Source organism: Vitis vinifera, chromosome 2 (genome assembly GCF_030704535.1).
Source record: "Vitis vinifera cultivar Pinot Noir 40024 chromosome 2, ASM3070453v1".
NCBI lineage: Eukaryota > Viridiplantae > Streptophyta > Magnoliopsida > Vitales > Vitaceae > Vitis > Vitis vinifera.
The window spans coordinates 9,698,154-9,723,697 of NC_081806.1; the positions used below are offsets into that span (position 1 = coordinate 9,698,154).

The 25,544-nt window shown below is 33.7% G+C and overlaps 2 protein-coding genes across 2 annotated transcripts; one reads left to right on the plus strand and one right to left on the minus strand.

Moving 5' to 3' along the window:
- The first annotated feature begins 4,298 nt into the window (after nt 1–4,298).
- Nucleotides 4,299–9,615, plus strand: LOC100252266 (uncharacterized). Its single transcript, XM_002278651.4, has 5 exons — nt 4,299–5,103; nt 5,798–5,915; nt 7,091–7,481; nt 7,567–7,733; nt 9,228–9,615. The coding sequence occupies exons 1-5, from the start codon at nt 5,084–5,086 to the stop codon at nt 9,519–9,521; spliced, it is 990 nt and encodes a 329-aa protein (XP_002278687.1). The 5' UTR covers nt 4,299–5,083; the 3' UTR covers nt 9,522–9,615.
- A 1,920-nt stretch (nt 9,616–11,535) lies between these two features.
- On the minus strand, nt 11,536–22,438 carry LOC100257399 (syntaxin-22). The gene is made up of 7 exons (XM_002278613.4): nt 21,927–22,438; nt 14,488–14,581; nt 14,017–14,156; nt 13,735–13,809; nt 12,481–12,638; nt 12,295–12,395; nt 11,536–11,929 (listed from the first exon to the last, which is right to left on the minus strand). Exons 1-7 carry the CDS (start codon nt 22,115–22,117, stop codon nt 11,864–11,866), a joined length of 825 nt encoding a protein of 274 aa, XP_002278649.1. The 5' UTR covers nt 22,118–22,438; the 3' UTR covers nt 11,536–11,863.
- Nucleotides 22,439–25,544: the final 3,106 nt, after the last annotated feature.

Sequence of the window (25,544 nt, forward strand, 5' to 3'; positions counted from 1 at the left end):
AAAAGTGCTCCCCAAAATAACCTTTACCTATAGACCAAAAATGCTATTATGTTGGGATGGGAAACCCAAAGCACAACTGTCCATTTTCAAAACCCAACAATGGGAAATATGACAATCAACTTTTAATATGAAAATTTTTATCATTTTTGTGCACTCTGAACCGACTCCATCTTCTGTGCCCAAATTGCTCTTTCGTTTCTCCAGCTCAGGATCCTCATCATCATTCCAACCTCCATATCACACTCTCTCATTTGGAAGCTTTCTCTTATCTTTCTTCACTCCCAAAAACCCAAAATCTCTCATTTCAGTTCAGAAACCCAAATCTAAAACTCTAAGACAATGTCAAAATGCACCTTTCGACTTGTCTAGGAGTCATGAGAGTCCAAGAGAATTTGAAAAAAAAAAAAAAAAAACAAAATGGAGCTCAAGTGGTGAGAGTGGGTACCCAAAAACCGAAACCCTAACCTACAAATGTGTTCTAGACTTGCAAATTTGTGTCCAAGATAGCTCTTTTAGCAATAAATAACATCAAACATCTCTTCTAGACCATTAAATCGGCAAAGCCCTTGAAGAATCAGAGCAAATGGTGCAGAAAATGAAGCAGATGAGACTCTTAAAGTATTAGGTCCCAACGAACTGGTCGACCAGTTCTCGACCTGTGACTGCACCTTAGGTATTACCTTAGTTAAACTTAGGTATTACCTGTGTGAAGCCTCAAAACTTCATTTATGGATATTACTTCATTTGTGACCTTTAGAGCATGTCATTTTGTAATTAATTAGTGTAATTAGTTGGTTCAACTTTGGTATTTTGGTGATTGTACCTTATGTACTACCTTAATAGCTCTAAGGTACTACCTTAATCGACCTTAGGTACTACCTATTTGAAGTCTCAGAACTTTATTTGTAGATATTACTTACTTCATTTGTGACCCTTAGAGCATGTCATTCTGTGATTAATTAGTGTGGTCAATGTGTTCATCTTTGGTATTTTGGTGACTGTACCTTAGGTACTACCTTAATAGCCTTAAGGTACTACCTTAATCTACCTTAAGTTCTACCTTAACCAACCTTAGGTACTACCTAAGTAAAACTTGGGTACTACCTATCTGAAGTCTCGAAACTTTATTAGTGGATATTACTTACTTCATTTGTGACCCTTAGAACACATCATTATGTGATTAATTAGTGTAGTCAATTTGTTCATCTTTGGTATTTTGGTGATTGTACCTTAGGTACTACCTTAATTTCCTTAGGTACTACCTTAACCGACCTTAGGTACTACCTTAGTTAAGCTCATTCAACTGTCTAGGAGCGGGTTGGTGTCTTTTTCAGTTTTAAACATAAAACCAATCGACCGGTTACTCCTTTCTAGTCGAGGTCCGATCGAGAATGAAGTAAGGAATATCCACAAATGAAGTTCTGAGGCTTTAGATTGGTAGTACCCAAGTTTTACTTAATTAGTACCTAAGGTCGGTTAAGGTAGTATCTAAGGTAGATTAAGGTAGTACCTTAGGGCTATTAAGGTAGTACCTAAGGTATAGTCACCAAAATACCAAAGGTAAACCAATTGACCACACTAATTAATCACATAATGACGTGCTCTAAGGTTCACAAATGAAATAAGTAATATCCACAAATAAAGTTCTGAGACTTCACATAGGTAGTACCCAAGTTTTACTTAGGTAATACCTAAGATCAGTTAAGGTAGTACCTAAGGTAGATTAAGGTGGTACCTTAAGGCTATTAAGTAGTACATAAGGTACAGTCACCAAAATACCAAAGATGGACCAATTGACCACACTAATTAATCACATAACGACGTGTTGTAAGGGTCACAAATGAAGTAATATCCACAAATAAAGTTCCAAGACTTCAAATATGTAGTACCGAAGTTTTACTTAGGTAGTATTTAAGGTCGGTTAAGGTAGTACCTAAGGTAGATTAAGGTAGTACCTTAGGGCTATTAAGGCAGTACTTAAGGTACAATCACCAAAATACCAAAGTTGAACCAACTAATTACACTAATTAATTACAAAATGACATGCTCTAAAGGTCACAAATGAAGTAATATCCATAAATGAAGTTTTGAGGCTTCACACAGGTAATACCTAAGTTTAGCTAAGGTAGAACCTAAGGTCAGTTAAGATAGTACCTAAGGTAGATTAAGGTCGTACCTAAGGGCTATTAAGATAGTACCTAAGATACGGTCACTAGTTGAGGTCTGGTCGAGGACTGGTCAATTGGTTCGTCGGGACCCAATACTTTAAGAGTCTCCTATGCTTCATTTTCTACACCATTTCCTCTGATTCTTCAAGGGTTTCGCTGATTTAATGATCTAGGAGAGATGTTTGATGTTATTTCTTGCTAATAAAACTATCTTGGACATAGATTTGCAAGTCTAGGACACATTTGGAGGTTCAGGTTCTAGTTTTTGGGTATCCACTCTCTCCACCTGAGCTCCATTTCTTTTTTTTTTTTCGGATTCTCTTGGACTCCCATGGCTCCTAGACGAGCTGAAATGCGTATTTTGACATCGTCTTGGAGTTTTGGATTTGGGTTTTTGAATTGAAATGTGAGATTTTGAGTTTTCAAGAGTGAAGAAAGATGAGAGAAAACTTCCAAATGAGAGATGGTGATATAGAGGTTGGAATGATGTTGAGGACACTAAGGTGGAGAAACGGAGGGGCAATTTGGGCACAGAAGATGGAGTCGGCTTAGAGTGCACAAAAATGATAAAACTTTTCATATTAAAAGCTGATTGTCATATTTCCCATTGTTGGGTGTTGAAAAATGCTATTATGTTGGGATGGGAAGCCCAAAGCCCAACTTCTTAAGGAAAAAAGAAGAAGAATTGAAATAGAAGAAACCAAGAGGAAATGGAAAAGAAAAAAATGAGATATAGATGGACAACTGGGTGAATGAATGTGTGGTCCTTAGGGTTTTTATTAGATGAACGGTGGGGATTGAAGCAAAAAGGAAGGCCAAGATTTAATTCTCTAATAAAAATTTGATTAAAAGTCAAAAGGAATTTGCCTAATATACATTAACCAAAATTCCTAAAATAAATAAAATAAAAAAGTGAAAAAAAAACAAAATAAATAATAATGATAATAATAATAATAATAATAATAATAATAATAATAATAACAATAATAATAATAATAATAACAATAATAATAATAATAATAAAATGAAAAGAGTTCACGACAAATTTTAGGGTCTACAAATTGATTTTAGAAAGGTATAGAAAAAAATTACTTCTTGTAAGTTGACTTGTACAAAAATCTAAGTAATGTTTTAAGAAACTTTTGTAGGAAAAAATGATTCTTATAAAGTTAAAGTTTTAATTTGAATTTACCTTAAAAACCATTATGATTTTTATACCAAAATAGGGGAAAAAAAATCTTATGTAACTCATTGTCATTGGGTAAGTTAATGCTCAATTGTTATCCAAATAATTGAATATATGAGCATTAAGTGTATGTAATAAATATACAAATAAAATGAAGTAAATAGAAAATTGGAACTCACAAATATGGTTGATTGAACTTACCGTTTGACTCTATGTCCTTAAGACAAATATATCCCGCTTAGGTGCTTACAGTTTGTTGACAATCGTTTTCTAGGATATAACGATAACTTTTTCGTGATAGTAGCACTTCAAATCACAAGAAACAACGAAATACTTGGTGCTTCGTACTCTCCTATATATCAAATATTTGGCAAAAAAGAGAAATAATTAAACTTAAAACTAAAAATGACTTGAATGACAAGAAATGAGAAAGAGTGGAGAGAATGGATACATGAATAAAAATGTCATGGAGGTCCCTATTTATAGATTTGATGGTGACCTTTAGAAGAGATGTGTCTTTAAAATACTAGACACATCTTTTGAAGGATTGTGTTTTAAGACACTAAACACATCATCTGAAAGAGGTTGTGTCTATTAAGAGATAACATGTTTTTCAAGAAAAAAAAATCATAATTTTCATTCATCTATATAAATTTCAACATAAACAAGGAAAGGGATGAAGGATTAAAGGCTAAATTTTTTATTGTCTTTGCATTTCTCTAATGCAAAAATTCTTATTTTTCATTTGGGTTGAAGGAAGGTATAAGAAAGTAAAAATATTGTTTTCTCACAAGTGCTTTTAGTCAAGATCGAAGCTTTTTGAAAAAAAGTCTAAGCATGTGCTAGTGAGCAAGAACAACTATGGAATGAGTTTTTTTTTCAGGTACTCACCCCTAATGGAATGAGTTTAGGATTAAAATAAATGTGATAATAGTGGATTTGAGTTTTTTTTTTTTTAACCTAGTGTGGTTCTAGTATCGCTTTATCAGTCCAATTCAAATTATATATAAAATTAATTTTAAAAATTAATTTAATTTAGACTTTTTATTTCTCAAATAATAAGTTATAAAAAAATATAATATTTTAATTATTCATAAAATATTTTTATTTTTCAATGTAATAATTTTATAAAAAAAAAATCATGTTTTCAAAAAATAAAAAATTTAAAAGGGACTAGGTAAAGCGAGTATGTGAAATTTGCATTCCTGTTCAACCCAACTCGTTTAATTTTCTTATTAGGGTGGAGATGATAATTATTTTGAATAAATGAGATAGGTTAGGATGATGAATACCGGCAAGTCGGTACGTCAAAGCATTGAAGGTAACCTTTCCATACCCTTATTTTTATAATTAATAATATTTAAAATGTATAAAAAATAAAAATAAATAAAATAAATGAAGAACCTATGACAAGTAAAGACATGAACATTATATAATTTTTTGCAATTAATAATTAAATAATTTCAAAAAATAAAATAAAATCAATTAACTAATTTTTTTTTTCTATATGAAAAATCAATTATTTAATTTCATATGAGAAAAACAAAAAATAGAAAGAGAGAGGTCGGCGGGGAATGTATGAAGAAGAACAGGGGAAAATGAATTAGAGGTGGGGAGAACGGAGGGAATAACCGAGGAGCACCAGTGGAGATCTCTCCGGAGCCAAGTGAAAATGTCGAAGCTACCTAGGCCGGAGTGAGCTGCCGCCGATGGTGTTGAGAAGCCTGAGATGCCGCCGTCGACAGTAAGGTCAGAGTTAGGGTTGCATTTTTTTTTTCTCTCCTTTGATTTCGCTCTCCACGAGCTGTTTTGGGTTACGAGACATCATTTTTTCTTTTAAATTTATTTATTTATTGGTCTAGCCATCTCAATCACAGAAACACCTAGAAGGCTTACGCCTCAAGCTCCGGCGCGTTGAAGGCGCATTGGAAGCATGCCTCGCCTTTAATTGCTCTTTGATTGTTTTGTGATGTTTTTCCCATTCCAGTTATTTGCACTTTGATTGTTTTATGAACCTCTTGATTTTATTTTTTTGAGAGTTTAATGGATCATGGGGACAACTGTACTCTGGCTGAGGTTAATGCATGAATCCTTTGAAGATATCACTTTCTACGATTTGTATTTATACCTAATGTTTCTATGTTCTTCTGCCTTTAGAAACATGCAACACTGGGTAATTTGCAAATTTTATTTTCTGTTTACAAAAGAGGATCAAATTTTCTTTTTTTTCCTTTTCTATTCTCTTTATGTTTGTTGACTACCAAACAAGCCCTATGAGCGCCCAAATTAATTGAGTGTTAGGCATAAAACCCGTCCACATTAATTTCTTGCAAGCACTTACTTCGGTCTTCTTCAAAATATATATATATATATATATATATATATATATATATATTTTTGCTGCAGTTATTGTCTCATTCTTACTTTCTTTTCTTGGTTTCAGCTACCATATGGAAAGCTGGCAACATGTCCAAGTGCACATTTGTCGGATTTTAGGGATCCAGCTGATATTCCTTGTTGGTTTTGGTTTTTGCATGAGTAGTTCTTTCGTTTCATGTGAGGTTGGTTAAACACAATTCTTGTATTTGCATTTTTTTTAATTATTTTTTATGATGAATTTTTGTTGTCAAAGCTCTGGGCTTCTATCCAACTATTTATCTGGTATTGCAAAAGCTTCTGCCAACCATCTATGTCTAGAATTTTGTACATTCTTTGAGTTGGTCTATGCTTTCACTGCACATCTGATATTTTTACCCACTATGCGTGTTCGATTGATATGAATTGAACTTGATTAATAGTCTGTCAATCTTAGGAAATTTTATTTTCTTTTGAACTGTTAGAAAGCTTACTGAAACCATACCAGAACCCATTTTTTAAATTCTTGTATTATTTTAAGAAATTATGGCTGAAGTATGGATGAGGTTAAATTCTCTAGAATTCATGCTAGGATTACCACTTTCTAATATTCACTATGTGGTCATGAACTGTTTTGATATACATCAAACTTTTGGTTTTGTTAGTTGTAGTTTCATGAGAGCATGGAACATCTTCTTAGTTCATTGCAGCATAAGAATTTCAGTTTGCAGGCTTCTTGCCCCACTCTTAACTGCAAATCTTTGAGCAATCCAAAACCCATTAGTTTGTTTGTTTTAGAGGTAATAGAAAGTCCTTTCTTCTGTGCAAGGTCTACTTCTTTTAATCCCTTCAGATTGAATACATATTGGCTTTAGTATGATGGACCATATTTTTGTCATAAAACCTTGACCTTTCCCGTATACAATGTGATAAGCATTTTCAAGGGCATAACATACATCTAGCATCTTCACCCTATTTAACGAAGCAAAGGTAACCAATACCTTGTTCCCTCTTTGAAATCATGCAAGTTTGTAAAAATTAAGATGCTTTTTAATGGAAAATTTCAGACTTTCAACAACCTTCTTTGGAACTAGATTTTTATCACTATTACTATCAAGAATGATAGTTGTCTGATTATCATTACCTGTGATACTTATTAGTCTCTTCCTTTAATGCTAAGAATAGGGCAACAATGGGGGAGTTTCCTTGTGATCTTGGGATCCCATAGAACTATTTTTTCTTTTCACTTTCTCCTATCTTTGAGGAAAAAAAGCATCTTGCATTATGTAGAAGTCCCATTTCACAAAATTTTTGCCTCAATTAGCGCCTTTTGTTTGATAAACTTGTTGACTATCCTCTATCCTCATTTCTTAATTTTCAGGTGGGCGGGTGTACCTCAAATGTTGGCTCCACCAACCAAAGTTTAAACATCCCACCTTATTTTGAGAAACATATTACAAAATCATATTTTGATAAATATGATAGCTTGCTTGATTCAGATTTCCTAGATTTCATATCACATGAACTTTTTCCTGGCTCTTGTGAACTGCTACTGGATAATCTGAATCTTGTGCTGAGACTGTCAGTTCAACAACGCTCTCTGATTGGTGATGGTTCTCATCGTCACCTTTCTTCATCCTTCAGATTTAATATCCAGTCGGAGTTAATAGCTGAGTTACCAATACACTTCTGTGAGGCCATAATCATTGAAAAACTACCCTATGGAATCTTTGCTGACCCATTTGAGCTACAACATCTTCTTCAGCGTGGAGGTAAAATACTTTCTGTATCATTCAAGCAACACATCCAAGCACTCTTCTCCCTTTCCAAGATTTTTGAGTCAAACCACATGTGCAGTATTTATGGGTGCAGCTGTTTTTGGAGACACAAATTTGGAATTGCCATCCGTTCATTCCAACCGGTCCCTTGTTGAGGTTCACATGGATGTCGATCTCAACACTTTTTCAAGACACAAGGATGGTTTGGAAATCAACATAGATCTTCCACTGCATATACGTTATCCAGTAAGTGAAAAGGAGATCACAGAAAGTGAAAATAAAAATAGACAGTAGTTTTTTTTTTCCCTGAAATTTGATTAATATTCTGCAAGACATCTGCCAAGCATTTAAAGAGTTTAGCACTTACTATTTTTGCATCTTTAATTATCTGAATTACATGGATCTGGGTATATGTGTCAAGTGCTGGATCAATTTTATTCCCAAATATCAAAAACATGAGCTGCACTTTAATTAACAATTCTTGATTCCCATATCTGAGTGACATGAGGCATGTTTCTCATTTAATTAACAATTCTTCTTTTCCTAAACTCATTTCTTAGGTCATCTGAATGAAAATTGAATTGATATGGACCTTGTCCCCATTGATGATTCTATGTGGTTAGCCTTTAGGGTTGTTACAGAAACTTATTTTGGAAATTGACAACCCAAATATAATATTAGAGAGAATGGATGGCAATGGTAGAGTTAGACAGGTCATGCCCCTGCTCTCATCCCCAACCTCCTAACTTTTCAGGTATTTATATAATCCATGTAAATAATTGTAACCAGAAGTGAACTTAATGAAGTAGCCTCTATAGAATTTTCACTAATACCGTGTGGGCCCTGCCTTCCATCAGTCTAATTTACACCCCTGCTCAGGACTCACATCAATTTTGCTAATTTGTTTGACCCTGTGAAATTTTCAAAATTTATTCAAACCCTGTCTTATTGTAAGAAAACTGCTAGTTTGTCCCATGAACACTACTAATTGCTGGAGAACCTCTGAATTAAATATTACAAACTGAATGATAATAAGTTATTCCATTTCTTTATGGCTTGAAACAAATTAAGAAAAATCACGACCTTTAGGTTTAGAGATCACTTGAGCGATCTAAAGCTATAAGTTACATAAAGTAACTTTATTTAAAATAAAAATAGCTTCAATTATAAAACAAAAATTCTGCAAAACAACTTGATAACATTATATTTGTAATTCCTTCTTAATTTCTCTTTGTACTCTTACATTCCTGTTTCCCAAAAAAATTCCTAGTCTGCAATTGAATATAGGGGTCCATGGAAAGGGTTATTTATCATTGTTGAGGCAATCTCTAATTGGCATTTTCCCAGTGATACAGTTAGGATACTCTTTATCTTATTGATAATCCTTGAATTGCTTGTATGCTTCCTCCTTCTAGTTCCACCTTTCGTAGTCTTCCCACTCATTTTTGGCTTACCTAAACATCTTTCTCTGCTTTGCTTGTCCTATGTATCTTTCCAATTCAGATTCTTATATGTACATTTTGTCATCCGCCTAGCTAGTCTAAAAAATATGAGAAAGAAAAAGAAATGATTAGTAAAGATGCAAACTCATATAACAAATGAAGTTTGTCAGGTGGTTTTGTCTGGACCTTATTTTACAGTCTATTGTGTATAGGGAATGTGGATAGTTGTTTTTATGACGTCCTAACAGTTACAAGGCAATCTTGGAAGGCACTATCTAATATCTCTCTTGTGCTGCAGCCCTTGGAAGAGAGTGGCTATTCAAATATTGAACTAGGTGCACCAGACTTATTCATGCGCTGCAGCATTGAAGCAAAGTCACATAATCAGAGCTGTTTATTGATGTTAAAAGATAATGGTGTTGCACTAGGGAATGGCCCTGTAGTGTGGAGGGTACCTTCTGGAATTAAGGCTCATGCCAGAGCAGTGTCTATTGTTACTTTCATTTCAGCCATATTGTCGACTCTTTCAATTGTGCTGACATCTGTGTATTATTCAAGTACCAAATTGTGCAAAAACCTAAAACAATCTTAATTCATTAAACCTTTTCTGGGCCCTGATAACTTTGCATGTACTTTGAAAACACTGCTCTAATGGAAGAAAATGTCCTGTGGGTGAAATTATTTTATTTTCCTCCTATCATCTGCTTTCTTTGCATTTAATAGCTGTATTTTCATAACATTAGGCCTTGAAAGTGAGGATGGGATTCCTAATGCTACAAAGATTATTCATCCATAGATTGCACAAGTCTCCCAAATTGAAAATAGCTTAATCTCTGAGCTTGTTAGAATTGTTATTAGAAGATATGGAATCAAGGGGTTGACAGTAAAACACCCAAGAGTTTGAAAATGACTTGACACTTGAAAGACTACAAGGAAATTAAGATATAGTCACAAATGGCTGCTCTTTTGGCTGTTGATGATCCCTCAGTCATGAGATTATCAGTCATAGTGGTGCTCTTCCTCAATCATGTAAGCTAGCCCCCCAATTCTTTCTGCCCTCATGAAATCAAGGTACTCTCATTCTCTGCACTAGACAGCATTTTTCTCTTTGCATTCATTCTTATATTTAATTTGACTTTGGTGGATTGCAAGGATTTGTTAGTATTGATATCTGATAATTATTTCCGCAGGTTTAGAGGTGGAGACTTGAATGGTTTCTGAGAGTTTCAAGATGATAAGTGTTTCTTTTTTTAAGTATTTTTAGTGAAAATATTTTCTCTAAATAACAAATAGAAATTATGTTAAGAAATACTAACAAATAGTAATGAAGATGTTTTATAATATAAGTATGTTAGGGAATATAACATGATCGTACAAAATTATGAGTTTCATAAAAGAAGTTCAAAATTTTCTCTAGGTTTTGTTGTATTGTAATGTTAGTATCTTTATTATATAAATATAATATATTTTGGTTATACTTGTATTTTATGACAAAGTAATAACATTAGAGATACTTTTTATACCTCATCGACATCGAACAGGTATTAATATCATCCACTTTATGTATTAAAAATAAAAATATATATAAAAATTAAGATAAAACATTGTACAAAAGAAAAAATGGGAAAAAAAAATATAAAATTATACGATTTTTTAAAATTATTTAATTATAAAGAGCTAAAGATGATTAAGCATTTTATATCATTTTCTAATTTCAAACAAAAAATTAGATATTTGTTCTTCCTCAAACTCTATAAAAAAACATGATGTATCAATTTAAAATTAGAAAATGTAAATGAAAAAAATCATCATTCTTCTTACATAATTATGAAACCTGTATTTTTTTTTTATTTTTTTTAAATAAAAATAAAAATGTTCAAGAAAACACATTAGACGTTTTGTTTTAGCTTAAAAATTAGATCTTGATTACAGCTAATGTAAGGGCCACGTGATTTAAAAGGCTTGAAAATATATATATATATATATATATACACGCTTTGAGGTGGAATTTTGGCTTATTATTTTGCTAAACGATCTTTCAGGGAATTTTCCTTCCCTTCTTGTCTTGTTCTTCACAATAAATGGGGTAAACTGGCTAATGGTATTTTTTAAAAACATTTCACAAAATTTAATGTATGAATAAATAAAGTGTTGAAAAGGTTTCGATACGAGCCTTGGGAAGTTCGATGGAAAGAAAGGTGGCATGAAGGTGTCAACTTGATCCCGCCAATATGTTTCCGTTGCAGCAAGTGTAGGACGGTGATGCTTCTATAAATGGACAAAGCCATGGGTCTTCTTAATGATATCATTGTTTCCAATTTTCGACCCCCACCTCTAAAATAACATAAAAAATTAAAGCTACTTGGGTTCCTTTTTTATTGTCAAATAAAATGATTTACCACATTTCTTTAAGAGGATTCTTAACTATCAGGAGAACATCCAAATAGTTATAATAATAAATATAAATAAAAATCTATTGTTCCAAGTAATTCACCCAATCCATTTCTATTAGATGCCTATTTCCAGACACTAACCCTACTGGCATCATCTAGAACAATGAATCCGCATACCTCATACCCCAAGGGAACATATTCAAATGGTAGCAATGAAACACAAAGAATTATAATTTTTTATTAATAAAAATAAAAGAAACATTACACAACCAGACCCATATACCCTCAAAACAGCAACTTACAGTAAGATGAGAACAGATATCAACCACAACTCACAACCACCCCCCTCCTCAAATAAAAACAACTGAATTATAACCAGATACCAACACTATATACTCCCTTGAAATTGAAGCCAAGTTTCAGTCCCTCATCATGCATGTCTCGTAAAACATCAAAACCAAAGAAATTAACAAAGAGACCACACCTTGTTGCCAAGCAGATTACAGGTCTGCTCTATGATTGGACTCTAAGAATTTTCTGATTAAGCTGCAATTACGATGATCACAATGAGGAGGATGATCCCAAATATCACCAACAGCAAGCAGGTCTGCAAGAAAAGGAAATGATATGTCAGAATTCATTTTTTTAGTGGAAATATAAAGGTTGGAGATGATAGATGAAGATGACAGTTATCTGTCAAACATGATTCTCTTAATTGATGAACATAAGCCAACTGAATCATTGCATGTTGACCTAAAAGAGTAGGCACCAGTCTTTCTGAGAGATCAAATTCACCCCATTAATCATCCACCTTGTATTTCTTAATATATTCACGTGGTTTTCAATTTTTAGCACGAGTCTATTACAGGACCATTTAACTGGTCCTACCACAGAAATGACCTGCAGTTAAAAAGTGCCTCCTGTTGTGAAGTTATGCTTTTTAAGAAAAAGAATTAAAGAGTTCAAGATTACCAGAGATGAATTTGATCGTTGGGTCTTTGATGCTTTTGCAAGTTGGGATTTTGCCTGTGCTGTTGCAGCCTGGGCACCATCAATGTTGGAGCCAATATCATCTGAAAAGAGAAATTGAAATGAGAGTCAGCAGCCTGAATCAGAAAGGGAATAGCGAACTCTAGACAAGAGAGTCAGATGAGTTACCAATCATAACTCCTTGCTCATGGACCAGCACAGCAAGATCTTTGAAAATCTCATTCACCTCGCCAATTTGGTGCTGGATTTCTTGTATTCCCTGCTCCCTTTCTTCAATGATAGCCTCATTGAAGACAATCTCATTGTCCAACAACAAGACCTCCTGTCTGCAGCACAAATCATCTAATAGTTTAGGGGAGAGAGCATATTAGAAGAACCTATTCTTAATGCCTAGAAATGATATAATGTAGGGCATGTGCCCAGTTTTGTTCAAATGGATAAGATGCAAGGCAGGCCCTAGTCAAGGGTAGGCCCATTCACCCCTGTTCTACAATGAAATCAAAACCATCAAATTGAGGTTTTGTTCAGAATTTTGACACTCTCCATTAGTAAACACAAAGTAAATGTATCTTCAGAAAAGGGAGGGTAGTGGTCCCACTTTTGAGTTTCATTCTAATTCTAGCCGTTTTGAGGTGTCCGCCAGTTTTCGCCTTTTTCCCTATGGAGTTTTTAAGAATTTGATTAAATTTTGGAAAATTATCTAATCTATAGCTCCACATACTGTCTGGCACTAGAGACAAAATGCAGGCCAAAAGAATGAAACCTAATATAATGGAGATCCTTCCTATTAACATGAGACCCAGCAAGATTTTCCTGATCATATTGTAAAATTAAGATCACTTTTTGATGGGGTTATAGACCAAGGAGAGAGGATTGCCAGTTGATGGCAAAGTCTTTGATATATGGGCTTCTTGTTTAGCCCTTAGTTTTTTAGTTTCACATCACTGATTCTAATTGTAAGATGTCTTATAGAAGAAGGGAGACCATGTTATTATCCAATTGGGAGCTTACACATCATCAACTTTAACATGCATGTCTCAATAGAAGCCTCACCATATAGATAGCAAGCACGGACCTATATATGAGATAACAAATGGTTTTTTCTGTTTTTTTTTTTTTTTTGATCAGAAGAGATAACAAATGGTTTTTGGCAATTAAAAAATCCATGCTGACAGATCTGGAATAAAAACCTTGCTGGTCAGAAAAATAATGAAAAAAAATTTAACCAGAAGTTCTTAACACCCTTATTGGTGTATGAAGTAGTTGTAGTATGCAGTCCATTCCTAAAAATATTTCCTGATATATCCTAATAAACTTTTGTAAACAACAGTCGCTTTAAAAAAAAAAAATTAAGAACACCAAAAAAAGAAAAGGGTACCAATCCATGAGTGGAGTAAACATCACAGAACAATATGAATTCACCTTCTAGATTCCACAAGAAGAGCACGTTGTTCAGGACTCTTATCTGGACCTACATCTATCTCACTTGCCGTATAGCTGCAGATCAAACCAATAATATGAGCATAAGACAGAAATGCAAGTTTGAAATTGTAGAGAAGTATAATGCACTCAGAACCACTAAAATGATATCACTGCATTGAAAGAATCAGGCAGATTTTGTAAGACTCAACATTTGGTGATTAAAATTGACAGCTAATATGTTGTGCACAAAAACTAACTACAAATAAGACTTACAATAATTACCTGGAAGGAAGAACTGACTGGGGAACAAAAGGAGTATATGCCGTTTCCCTTTCTGCTGCCAGCCGTTGAGCCTTCTGAAACTCTTTTAAAACTGCTTGAAAATCTTTTGCCAGTTTAGCATCTGCAATCTTCTTGCTGGCCTGCAGTTAGATGGAGAATGTTCAAGGCAATTACACCCCTCAAAAAAGATCACAGCACTGGAAGCATCCTCTTCTGTTTCCTTTTTCTAACATATCCAAAAGTTGAAAATATTTGCTCCAGAAAACTTCAGCAGAAACTCTTATTAAAAAATGGTTTATGCAAAAAAATCTCCATAGATCATGTTGTTTTTGAAACTAAAGTCGGTACCATAGATGCCTCTTGGATGGAATTGATAAGTTTGCCACAATTGCTGAGTACAAATAAATAGTAAGAAAGGGAGAGAGAAATTCTTGCAAAATCAATAGTATCGTATCATGAAAGCAAACTTACACTAACTTCAGCATGATGATCTGTTTCGCTAGCTTGCTTAAGTTTAGCAGAGGTATCCTTGACTAACTGCCCAATATGTAGCCTCGTCTTGTGCCTGCCAGATCAGCAGAACTAATATGAGAATCACAAGAGGTAAAAAAAAAAAAAAAAATTATCATGAAATCTTCTTGTTGAAATTGTTCAAAAAGAAATGCAAATAAAAGGTAATAAAGTACATATTTACAAGAGCACTAAACTGACCCCAGCCTCTCCTAATTGCCCTACACTACCCCATCTGAATGCCCCTCTTGCCTCCTCAATAACCCAATTCCTGATTTCTACCAGACACTTAATAAGCATGACTCTCTTCAGGCTACTATCCTTGTCAACAAACTTCTGTTAGCATTTTCCCAAGAATGCTTTATCTATCTCCATATTCCTGGCTCCCAGCCCAACCCTTGCTTTTGGCCCACAAAGCACCTTTAAGCTTCCTACATAAGCCTTCCTCTCTCTCCCAAGCCCACCCCAAATGAATCCCTTTGCAGCTTCACAATCTTCCTTGAAACTAACCTAAAGCACACAAAGTAAACATGGAATATTTAAGAGTACTAGCTGTAACTCAGAATTTAGGTGATTCCAACTCCTTTAGACAGATATCACATTTACAAATAGATAAGACATTTTTCCAGTCTCTCCACAATCAGATCCCAAATTGATTTCGCTTTAAAGAAAGCTCCCAATGGAAGACCTAATCACATTGATGGCACTAAGCCCAACTTACAGTAGAACTCAGAAGCCAACCCATCAACATCCTCCTCTTCCCTACCCACAGGAAATAACTCATTTTTCTCCATGTTAACCCTCAAACCTGACAATGATTCAGAACAAATACGGATACAATAACAAATGTCAATTGACTTGCCTCAGCACATGGAATATGAAAAACAAATCCTCCCTAAGGCCCTTCAAACCCACCCTAAACCATCAATATCCCACTAAAACCCTCCCATCACAATCATGAAAGTAGGCAATGGATCACCTTGACTAATCCTCTTGATCTATGAAACAACCTAGTCAACACCCCTTAACAATTATTACTAACTCTGCCCACCCATTTATTCCCAAAACACATCCTCCCATATACACAACAAAGAAGCTCCCAAATGTTACATGGTCACAAGCTTCTCAAGATAAGATTTGCAAACCACCCAATTATGTCTGATAGACTGATTTGCAATGAAACCACAAAAAGGATCTGGTGGCCACTACAAAAGCATCCCATACTTCAACCAAAAATCACTATAGTGAAAGGCACACTCAAGTGCTAAAAAATGCACAAGGACAGGAGGCACTTGGCACTGGATCAGGCTATGCTTCTAATCAAGTACCACATGCGGCCAAGGCACACATTAGGTGTGGCTTCTTTAATCTTCTGCTTTTGTTAGAGATAAAATTCATGATAGTTGTGTGTCATAGAAAGCCATAGATGGTTCTCATTTAAAAGAAATTCACATGATTTGAGCCTTTGAATGTGCCACCCATGATGGCTATAAGTAGATTGCAAAAATCATAGGTTTCTCTCATTCAAAAGGAACTCATGGTTCCCTATAGAGAAAATGACTGTTCTTTGTCTTGGGTCTCTCTACTTTCGATCGCTCTCTTTTGTGTCAAGTCTTCTTTAAAAAATAAATAAATAAATAAATATTTCCGTATCATCTCACTCTTTTATCACTATTTTTATTTCTCTTTCTTGAAGAAGAAGACAAAGAAACCCAATGGGCAGAACTCTCTCTCAATCAAAGAAGTTAGGGGCTGGAAAAGTAAACAATACAAACCCCAACTATTTTATCCTTTCTCATCAACACAACAGACACACTCTCTCTGTGTGACAAGCAAACAATCTCTCCCTATCTTTGACACTGTTAGGCTGCCAGCATGGGTATCATTTAGGAGTTTCATGAGGTACACTTAGGCACCTTTTTTTCTGCATTGATTTTTCCCAAATTGCTTGCTGAAATTACTTATAGGACCCTTCCTAATAATTACTTTGCATAGAAATCAAAGCTTCACATATTTGTTATTAATTATGATTGGAAGTTTTTTCTATGCTTGGAACTAGGAATTTCAGATCTATTTGGTGTAATAGTATTGCTATGTGGATGACCATTTATACATTGTGTATTATAATGGTTGAGCCCAAATATTGAACAGTGATACAAGAAAAATGTCATCATATTTAGTCATTTTTTTATGGGTACAAATTTACAAACTTGATACGGTCTATCAAAGAGAAAAAATTTACAAATTTTAGATAAATTGCATGTTAAACTCTATATCTTGCATTGATCAATTGGGTTGTATCTATGCTACAGAAAACCTTCACACATTTTACAACTAGTCTTCCAAAACTTATTTCTATCATTAGACCATCACCCAAACGCCAAAGGCCCTAAATTATTCATTGTCCAGAAATTCTAGCAACTTTTTTTCCCCCCTAAAAGCCTAACCTCTATTAACCTCCAAAAATTAGCCTTAAACCTTAATAATTGGCTTCCATCTTCAAGAACTACAGAATGCCAGAATCAAAAGCTCATCCTAGACCTTGACCCACCAATAGAGATTGAGTGCGGTGTCCCGCATCAAGAAGTTATGAATAAGAATTATGTCTCTGTTTTTGTTAAGGTCTTCCGCTTACATACAAAACGAACTAGAGCACACCAGAAAGAGAGTGTAATGTCACGGACTTAGTCGTTTCCTAAGCTTGTGCGACACTTAGACAAGTCAAGACATTTGATCTTGCTAAGTCAGCCTTACTCCCAACGCTTAGCTTGCTAAGCTAAGATGCTCAAGACTCATAAGCTTGAGAAGGCGTAGTAGGCGACTCTTAAAGAATGGAAGCTTTATTGCTTTCAAAGGAAGTTTTACAATGCTTGGAAGCTCACTTGCTTGGTTAGGAAGTGATTTGGGTGGTGTCTTGGCCAAATGAGGGTCTCACCTATTTATAGGCACCAATGGAACTTTCTGGAACCTTAGAGGGTTCCTTACAAATCAAAAATATTCTAAAACTCCCTACACTAATCTATGTACAACCTTATGTACAAGAATATACAAGAAATCTCTAGAATTCTCTAAAAAGCCCTGGACTCCTCTCATGCCTTCCACCATAGTGTAGAGATGTGTGGACTTCTCTAGACATCTCTAGAACCTTCCATACTCTTCCCACTAATGGCTTAGTGTAAATGGCTCCAGGAGTCTCCAAAAGCTTCCTGGGCTCTATATAAGCCCATGGGGAGGGTCATTTGAAGCATCCTGTGACATTAAGCTCACCTTTCTAGTGGATCATCCAGGCATTCAAAAGTAAAAAGCATAAAATACAAAACTACAAAAGGGAAAGGGCAAGTTGTGCAGTTTTCAAAGAGGGTGTGATGTTACCTATATGGGTTAGCACATGCCAAGAAATTTACTGATCCATCCTAGCATTGGTTGATTTTTCCCAGTTAAACATGCATGGATATTTGCTTTTAAGTTAGGAAAAGGAGGACCAATCAAGGGCCAGGTCGGTTTTGTGCTCATACATTAGGTAAACCAACCCAACCAGACAACCAATTTCATAACTAGGAATACGAAACAAACACACAAAATAAATAAAACAGACACACATGAATATATGATAGTTAAACCATTTTTATTTTTTTAATTTTAGATGGGTGACCATTCAACTATATTTTTATGTCATTAACCTAATTTATAAGATGGATTCCCATAGAGACTTTGTCTCTCCTTTAACTTGTCACACACTGGATAATTTTGAATGAAAAAGAAAAAGGAAAAATAGCACTTACAACTCCCTATCAGCACTAACTGAGCCTCATCTGGATGGGTTTGATTCAGTCCTACATAAGCATCCTTTTCTAAGATAAGAAACTTAAAACCTGACAAGTTGATATAAACCTGCTAAGGCGAGTTATACATATACTATACCAAAAAACCATAAAATTCATTAATCTTATATATCTAATCTCCAAAATCCTAATAAATTCAGAGAAGCATTGCTCAAGCTGGAAGATGTTCATCCATGAGATTCTAAACTTTTAATAAGTTGCTTTGAGTCTCTTACAACAATCACTAAGGATAATTTCTCATCAATTCATCAAACCCAAGCCCTGAACTTAACATAGATTCAGGCCTACTATTACCACTTGACCTATGTGACCCTATAAAAACTCCAACCGAAAAAAATTGCTATTAAGCAAGATATTAGAATTGTTCATTTTGTATCTTTATTAGTTAATTTGGTGTTCTTAATTACTGATTTTTTTTTTTTTTTTTTTTCTGATAAGCAACAGAAAGTGGATTGTCAAGTCTTCCTATCTTTTTTATGTCTTTGTTCTTAATCCCTAAAAAGGTGAGTCTAAGATTGAAGCAGACCCAGAGGAACTTCCTTTTGGGGTTGGGCTGGATCAGTGAAAAAGCTTCCTCTGGTTAATTGGTCCATAGTTTTCTGAAATAAAAAGAATGGGGGCCTTGGTATTAGGAATCTCTCTTCTCTTAACAAGGTGCTCCTTGGCAAATGGTGCAGGAGATTTGCATATGAAAGTGAGTCCCTTTGGAAAAATGTTACTGCACAAAAATTTGGGGAAGAAGAAGAGGGATGGTGCACAAAGACAGTGAGGGATGATCATGGGTTGGCTGTGTGGAAGGCTATTAGAAATGGGTGAATCCTTTGTTAGTAGAACACACTTCATTCTTGGTAATAGAAGAAGGGTCAAATTTTGGAAAGATAGATGATGTGGTGACTCATCTTTGGAAGTGTCCTTTCCATCTCTATACTCTCTAGCCTGTGATAAAGACTTGAGTACTAGAGGTGTGGGAACAAGGAGGAGAGGGGGGTTGGTAGAGGCCCTGCTTCTTGAGGCATTTTCATGATTGGGAAATTGAAGGAGTAATGACTTTTCTGCAGACCCAACAGAAGAGCTCGATTAGGAGTGAGGAAGAGGACAAATTGATGTGGAAAGAGTTCAAGAGTGTTGTGTTTTCAGTGAAATCTTTCTACCATATTTTTGTTCCAGAAAGGAGTGAGCGTTTCCTCTCAAGTAATGTTTGGAACTCATGGATGCCTGTAAAAATGAGTTTCTTTGCATGGGAAGCAACTTGGGAGAGGATTTTACAATTGGTCAGCTTAACAGGAGCAGATGGGCAATGGCTAATTGTTGCCTTGCGTGCAAAAATGAGGAAGAATTGATTGATCATCTACTTCTCCATTGCCCTAAAGCTAGTATCCATGGCATTTGGTTTTCCCATTTTTTGGTGTGGCTTGGGTGATGTGGTCCATAGAAAGAGATAATCTTTTGAGTTGACACGACTCTTTCATGGGGAAAAAAGGGAAAAAAATTTGGAGGGCCGCTCCTTTGTTGTGGAAGGAAATAAGCAGGAGGTTGTTGAAGATTTGCAACAGTCTAATCAGAAAATCAAAGCCTGTTTCGTGAATACTTTTTAGGAATAAATTAGAGTGTCCATAGATGATCATTCCTTGTCCATGATTGACTTTGTTGATTGGTTTAGCTTAATCTAAGGAGAGGGAGGTTCATTTTTGTGTTTCCTTTCCTTCTTCAGGATGTCTTATGTGGATGTTATATGTATACACTATACACGGTGTATACATTGATACACCTTTACTTAGGCATTTCTAATATTATTTCACTTTTTGCCTATAAAAAAAATAGAGTAAGCAGGAGAAAATATATAAATGAAAAAAGCCATATACCAAAATACACAGGTTGTGCATCACAAAAGGCGTAGCCATAACAAGGGAAAATACAAAAAACTGCTCCATTCCTCAACTAGACCCCACCCAATCTACAAAATTGAATTAAGTGTATACTAGTGTGCCTAATGTTTTATGCTCAATGGTCCCTTTCCAAGTGGAACCAATAGATTTGACTAATAAAATCATGTAAGAAGCTCCTTTTCATAGTAATCCCCATTATCCAAGGGAGTGTTTTTTAAGACATTGTGGACCCAGTGCTATACCCCTTTTTGCTACCAAATCATAGATCATCCTGAGAAGATGAAAGCAAATGAGCTGACAATATTCATATCCCATCCTCCATTCCTCCTCATAGACAGGTGCAACCTCTGTTGAATTTGCAATACTCTAGTAAAATATATGTACCAAAGCCAATCCTTCCTCTAGATTATTGTTTTGGTCATAGTTTTAAAAGGTGCAAGGCCTACTTAGGGTGCAAAAGTCTCCTAGAGCTGAGGTGCAAGACGCAACACAAGGCACATGCCTGAGTGAAATGAAACCAAACCTATGACACATATCGATTTTATCAAATATGAACTAAAAACTAATTCAATCAATAAAAAATTTAAGAATCTAAACTCTTAAAGGAATCTTTTAACAAAAATATATATATAAATTTCAATATACAATTAGAAATTTTAAAAATAAAAATGTTTAAAAAGGAAAATTAAAGTAGAAGAGGCATGCCTCTTCAACAAGGCACATGTCTTGGCAAGCAAAGCCGTTAGGGAGTGGTTGCACCTTGGACCTCAGCACGCTTTAAGCGTGCCTTTTAAAACTATGGTTTTGGTCATCTTTACCTTTAAATGATGTATGCAAACTTGGTAAAACAAAAAATTTGATGGACTGTTCAAATTTAAGTAAGCTGAATTTGATTTATTAACATAGGGAAATTTTTAAGGTCACTCTTGAACAGTTACCTAACAAACAAAGAACCATTTTCCTTTCAGATCGTAATTGTTGGTCGTCTCCTTTCAACTGAGGAAATTCCAACTCCCCTTCAGTGATGATGACTTCAGAAAGCTTAGGGGAAAACGAATTTTAATTATATTTTTAAGATAATAACTTGTAGCACTTAGTTCTCAACAAAACACACTGAACCAACTATTCATCCAACCTACGGAAAACCCCTTTTCACACCTGACACACTAGCCATACCTTTATTAAGCCCTAATCTCAATTTCCTCGAGCCCCATTTCTCCTATCCTATCCTACAAAACTGGTAACATTGTCGTTAACAGAATCAATGTTTCTAAACTGACTCTGAATTTTTTTATGTTTTTTTCTAACATATTTCTAATGGGTATTATTGATGGAGCATTAGCTTCATAGAAAAAAATTAATAAATATCAGCATTTCAAACACATAGAAATCAGAAGTGAGAGTGGCGGCCGCAGTGCAAACTCAATTCATACCATAAGATATGAGACGACTTAAAGTTCAAACAGACTCTCCTCTTCAGAAAATACACGTCTTAATGCTTGGTCAGTTAACAAATATATTCCAGCGATTAACAAAAGAATTCAGAAATGTTAATAAAAAATCAGCTATTGAAGCACCGAAATGCAGCCATTAAGAAACCGCATTAAAGCCGATTAACCAAAACCAAATTAAACCAATTCAATCGAACCAAGCCAAGCCTCACAACACTCACAACTTCTCCCGTAGCTCTGACGTGTCCTTGGGGGTTCCAAGCGTATTAACGAGTCGCTGAAAAGTTGAAACCGCGGTATTGATCTGGAAAATGCCAGAAGCAACGGCCTGCGTCGGATCTTGCTTAGCATTGATGTAATCTCGCCGGGACTGAGCCAAAGGGCGCCCAGATTCGAGATCCTGAAAGCTCATATCTGCGCGCGCCCTAGAATTTTTCTCGGGAAAATTGGAGAGGATTTTCCGGCAAACCCTAGAAAAATTGGACTAACGAGGGCAGATATCGAGGGCAGAAAAAGAGAATTAGAGAGGATATCGACAGTATGAAAATGAAATCACAATTATTTTTTGTAAACCTTCGGCCTGACCTATATATAATCACGTGATTATATAAATATGTATATAATCGGTTAACTTGCTGCCGGCACGTTGGCTGTCTACAGCGAAATGACACGTAGCGGAATACACAATCGAAAGACATGGTTGGACTTTGCCGTGGGCATTGGTGCAATTTACGTGCCTTGATTGACGAGCATCACGGTCTCTAGACTTAGGCCCACCTTGAACAATTGTGCTCACAAATTAAAAGATATGGTAAAAAGAGAAGACTAACCATCAATTGTATTGTTGGAAACCATTAATTTAGATGTATGAAAATTTTGAATTTTTTTAATTTTTAAACATTTTAAAATTATAATATGAAAGAAATTGTAATTTATTAAATTAAATAAAACATTGTTAATATTCTATTTAAAAAATTTTCAAATAGATGAATTATTTTGTACGTGTGACATGTGAATTTTGTTATGATATAGTCAATTGTAAGGTGTTATGTCATAAGACTTGGTGTTGCATTTCCAACACATGATTATGACAATTCTTTATTCACTTAAGACTCATTGAATGTTTGATAAAAATATAAAAATTAAGTTTTGAAAAACTTTAGGTTATGTTTGGTTCTCGGAACATTTGAGGAAAAATGTGAAGGAAATAAAATAGAGAGGAAAAACGAAAGAAAAGAAAAACCGAAAGAAAATATAAAAAAGAGAAAATTGTGTTTTTAACCTAATTTGACTTCATAACTATCTAAAAGTCCTCATATTACCTATAATTAATAGGAATGTTATAAAATAGTAATAGACAAAACTACTTATTTGACTAAGCAATGATAAATTGTTTCAACTCCTTAGATATTTATAGAGAGAATGAGAGAGAAGTAAGGAAACTAGTTGGCTTTTTCTTTTTGACAACCAAGGGTGTTTTAGGAAATTTTGAAAGATAATGTCCTTCGACTCAATTTTCACTTCACCAGTAAGTCATGAGCTCAAATATAAAGGATATGAGGATTTTGAGTCAATTATGAGATTCATCTTTCCTCAAAACATAATTCTCCCAATAAAAAAATAGATTTAAAGTCAATAAAATATTTTTATATATTACTTCAAACTCATTTCACATGTTTTAACCCTTTGATATAAAGATTAAATAATTTGAAATTTGATCATTTTTAATTAATTTTAATTACATTTAATTTTCTTTGATATTTTTCATAAAACAGCTAAACATGAGAAAATAATTTTTCATAACAATTTTTTTTTTAGTATTTTCCGATAACCAAACATAATCTTAATGTTGCAAAATAATTACATATTATAAGTTTTGAATTACTAAATCAAAAATATTTAGTATCATCTTAATTTTAAGTTCTAAATTAAATTTAAATATTTGATAATAAAAACCACTAAAGACTGAAAATAATTTATTTTACAAAATGAACCCTCATCATATGATAAATTTTAAATATTCTTTCTATATACCATTTAAAAAATATATTAAAATTATTATTCGAATCAAAATATCAAGTGCATTGCAATTTGGTCAACCACTAAATAATTCATTCACAATTTGCTTATGTAAATTAAGCATATATCCTCTAAATTATATAGATGTTGTCGATGTCAAATCTCATTATTATTACTTGTAATTATCATTATCGGATATGAAATAATCATTATTAAATTCATTAAAAAAATGTATTATTAACTATTATTCTTCGAAAATAGATATATATTGTTATACAAGTAACAATAATATTCATTTGCTTAAAGAACATCTAATATTTTAGATTAGAGAAATACATAGTTATGTGATTATATTAATAAATTTATAACTTTAAATAAATTACCATATTATAGATAAAATACAATAATAATAATAACATGAAAAAGTGCTTATATTGTACCTCATAATTTTTTTTCTTCTAAAATATATCAATGACAATTTTTATTTTATTTATTTTATTTTTAAAAGAAAAGAGATTTTACAAAAAGAAAGTGTTGAAGGTACTTTGTTGGATGAAGGGTTCACAGGGAATTAAAATCAAGTTACATTATAATTATTGGGATATTTGAGAAAATATTTTGGGTAACAAAAAAAGAAAAAGAAAAAGAAAGACGAACACTAGGGCATTTTAATTTATAAGATATACGTCATTAGTGAATTATAAGTCCATAGAATGCATGAAAAACCAAGAGAAAATGAATAAACTCTTTTAAGGATTGGTGAAGAATCTTATCTAGAGTATGATCTTGTTGGTAGATTGAGGAGAAAACATGAAACTTACCAAAGGGAAAAACAACAACAATGAGAAGAAGAGATTATAAGGGAATTAGGATAATAGCTTAGTAAAGAAAGTTAATAGTAGATTTAATTAAATTAAGTTTATGTATTTTAAAAATAATAAAAAGGGTTTGAGAAAGAGAACACCCTTAATTATTGTGTGATAAGATTCGAAAGTTCAAACTCAAGTAACAATAGAAAAAAAATGGAAGATGAAAAAAGATTATATGTCTAATTCTAGAGTTAAGATAAAAAGAAGATGGAAGATGAGAGAAGATTTCATGTCTAATTACAAGAGTTAGGATAAACAAAAATGGAAGATGAGAGGGGATTCCATGTATAATTTCAAGGTTAAGATAAAAAATAAGTTTATGCTTTGATTTGTATGAAATTTTAAAAAGGCTTCTCAATTCGTCAAGGTGAACATAGTTATATAGTTGGATTCTAAAATTTTGGTAGGGTGCTCGGTTTCCAAACCTTTTCTATCGACATAATTTTAGGGGAAAGGTTTGTGGATGTTATTATTGGAAATCAAATTTACTTATTATTGTGATATTTTGCAAGTGATTTTACATACATGGTTATTGTTTTACTTTTTTTTTTTTTTTTGTTGCAATTATGCAAAATTTTAATTGATTTTTAGTGGTAATAACATTAGAGAAAAATTTTGTAATTATCTCTTGATGACACAATTCATGTGAATCAAAGAGAAATATTTGTGAGAAACATTAGAATTATTTGGATTGTGTTTGGAAAATGAAATTTACATTTACTATTGATATATTAGTTTGAAAATAATGACAATTATTTGCCAAATTTTTGAAAATGGCTACATTTTTAATATAATTGTTTTATATTATTAGGCATTTTTATTTTGAGTTTGGATTAGACAATGATATCATGTCACATTCATTCTGTATCCATGGTAGTAAGAAAAGTAAAAAAATGGTTATATGAAATAGAAATGAAAATGAAAAGACCTTGAAAATGACAAAAATGAAAA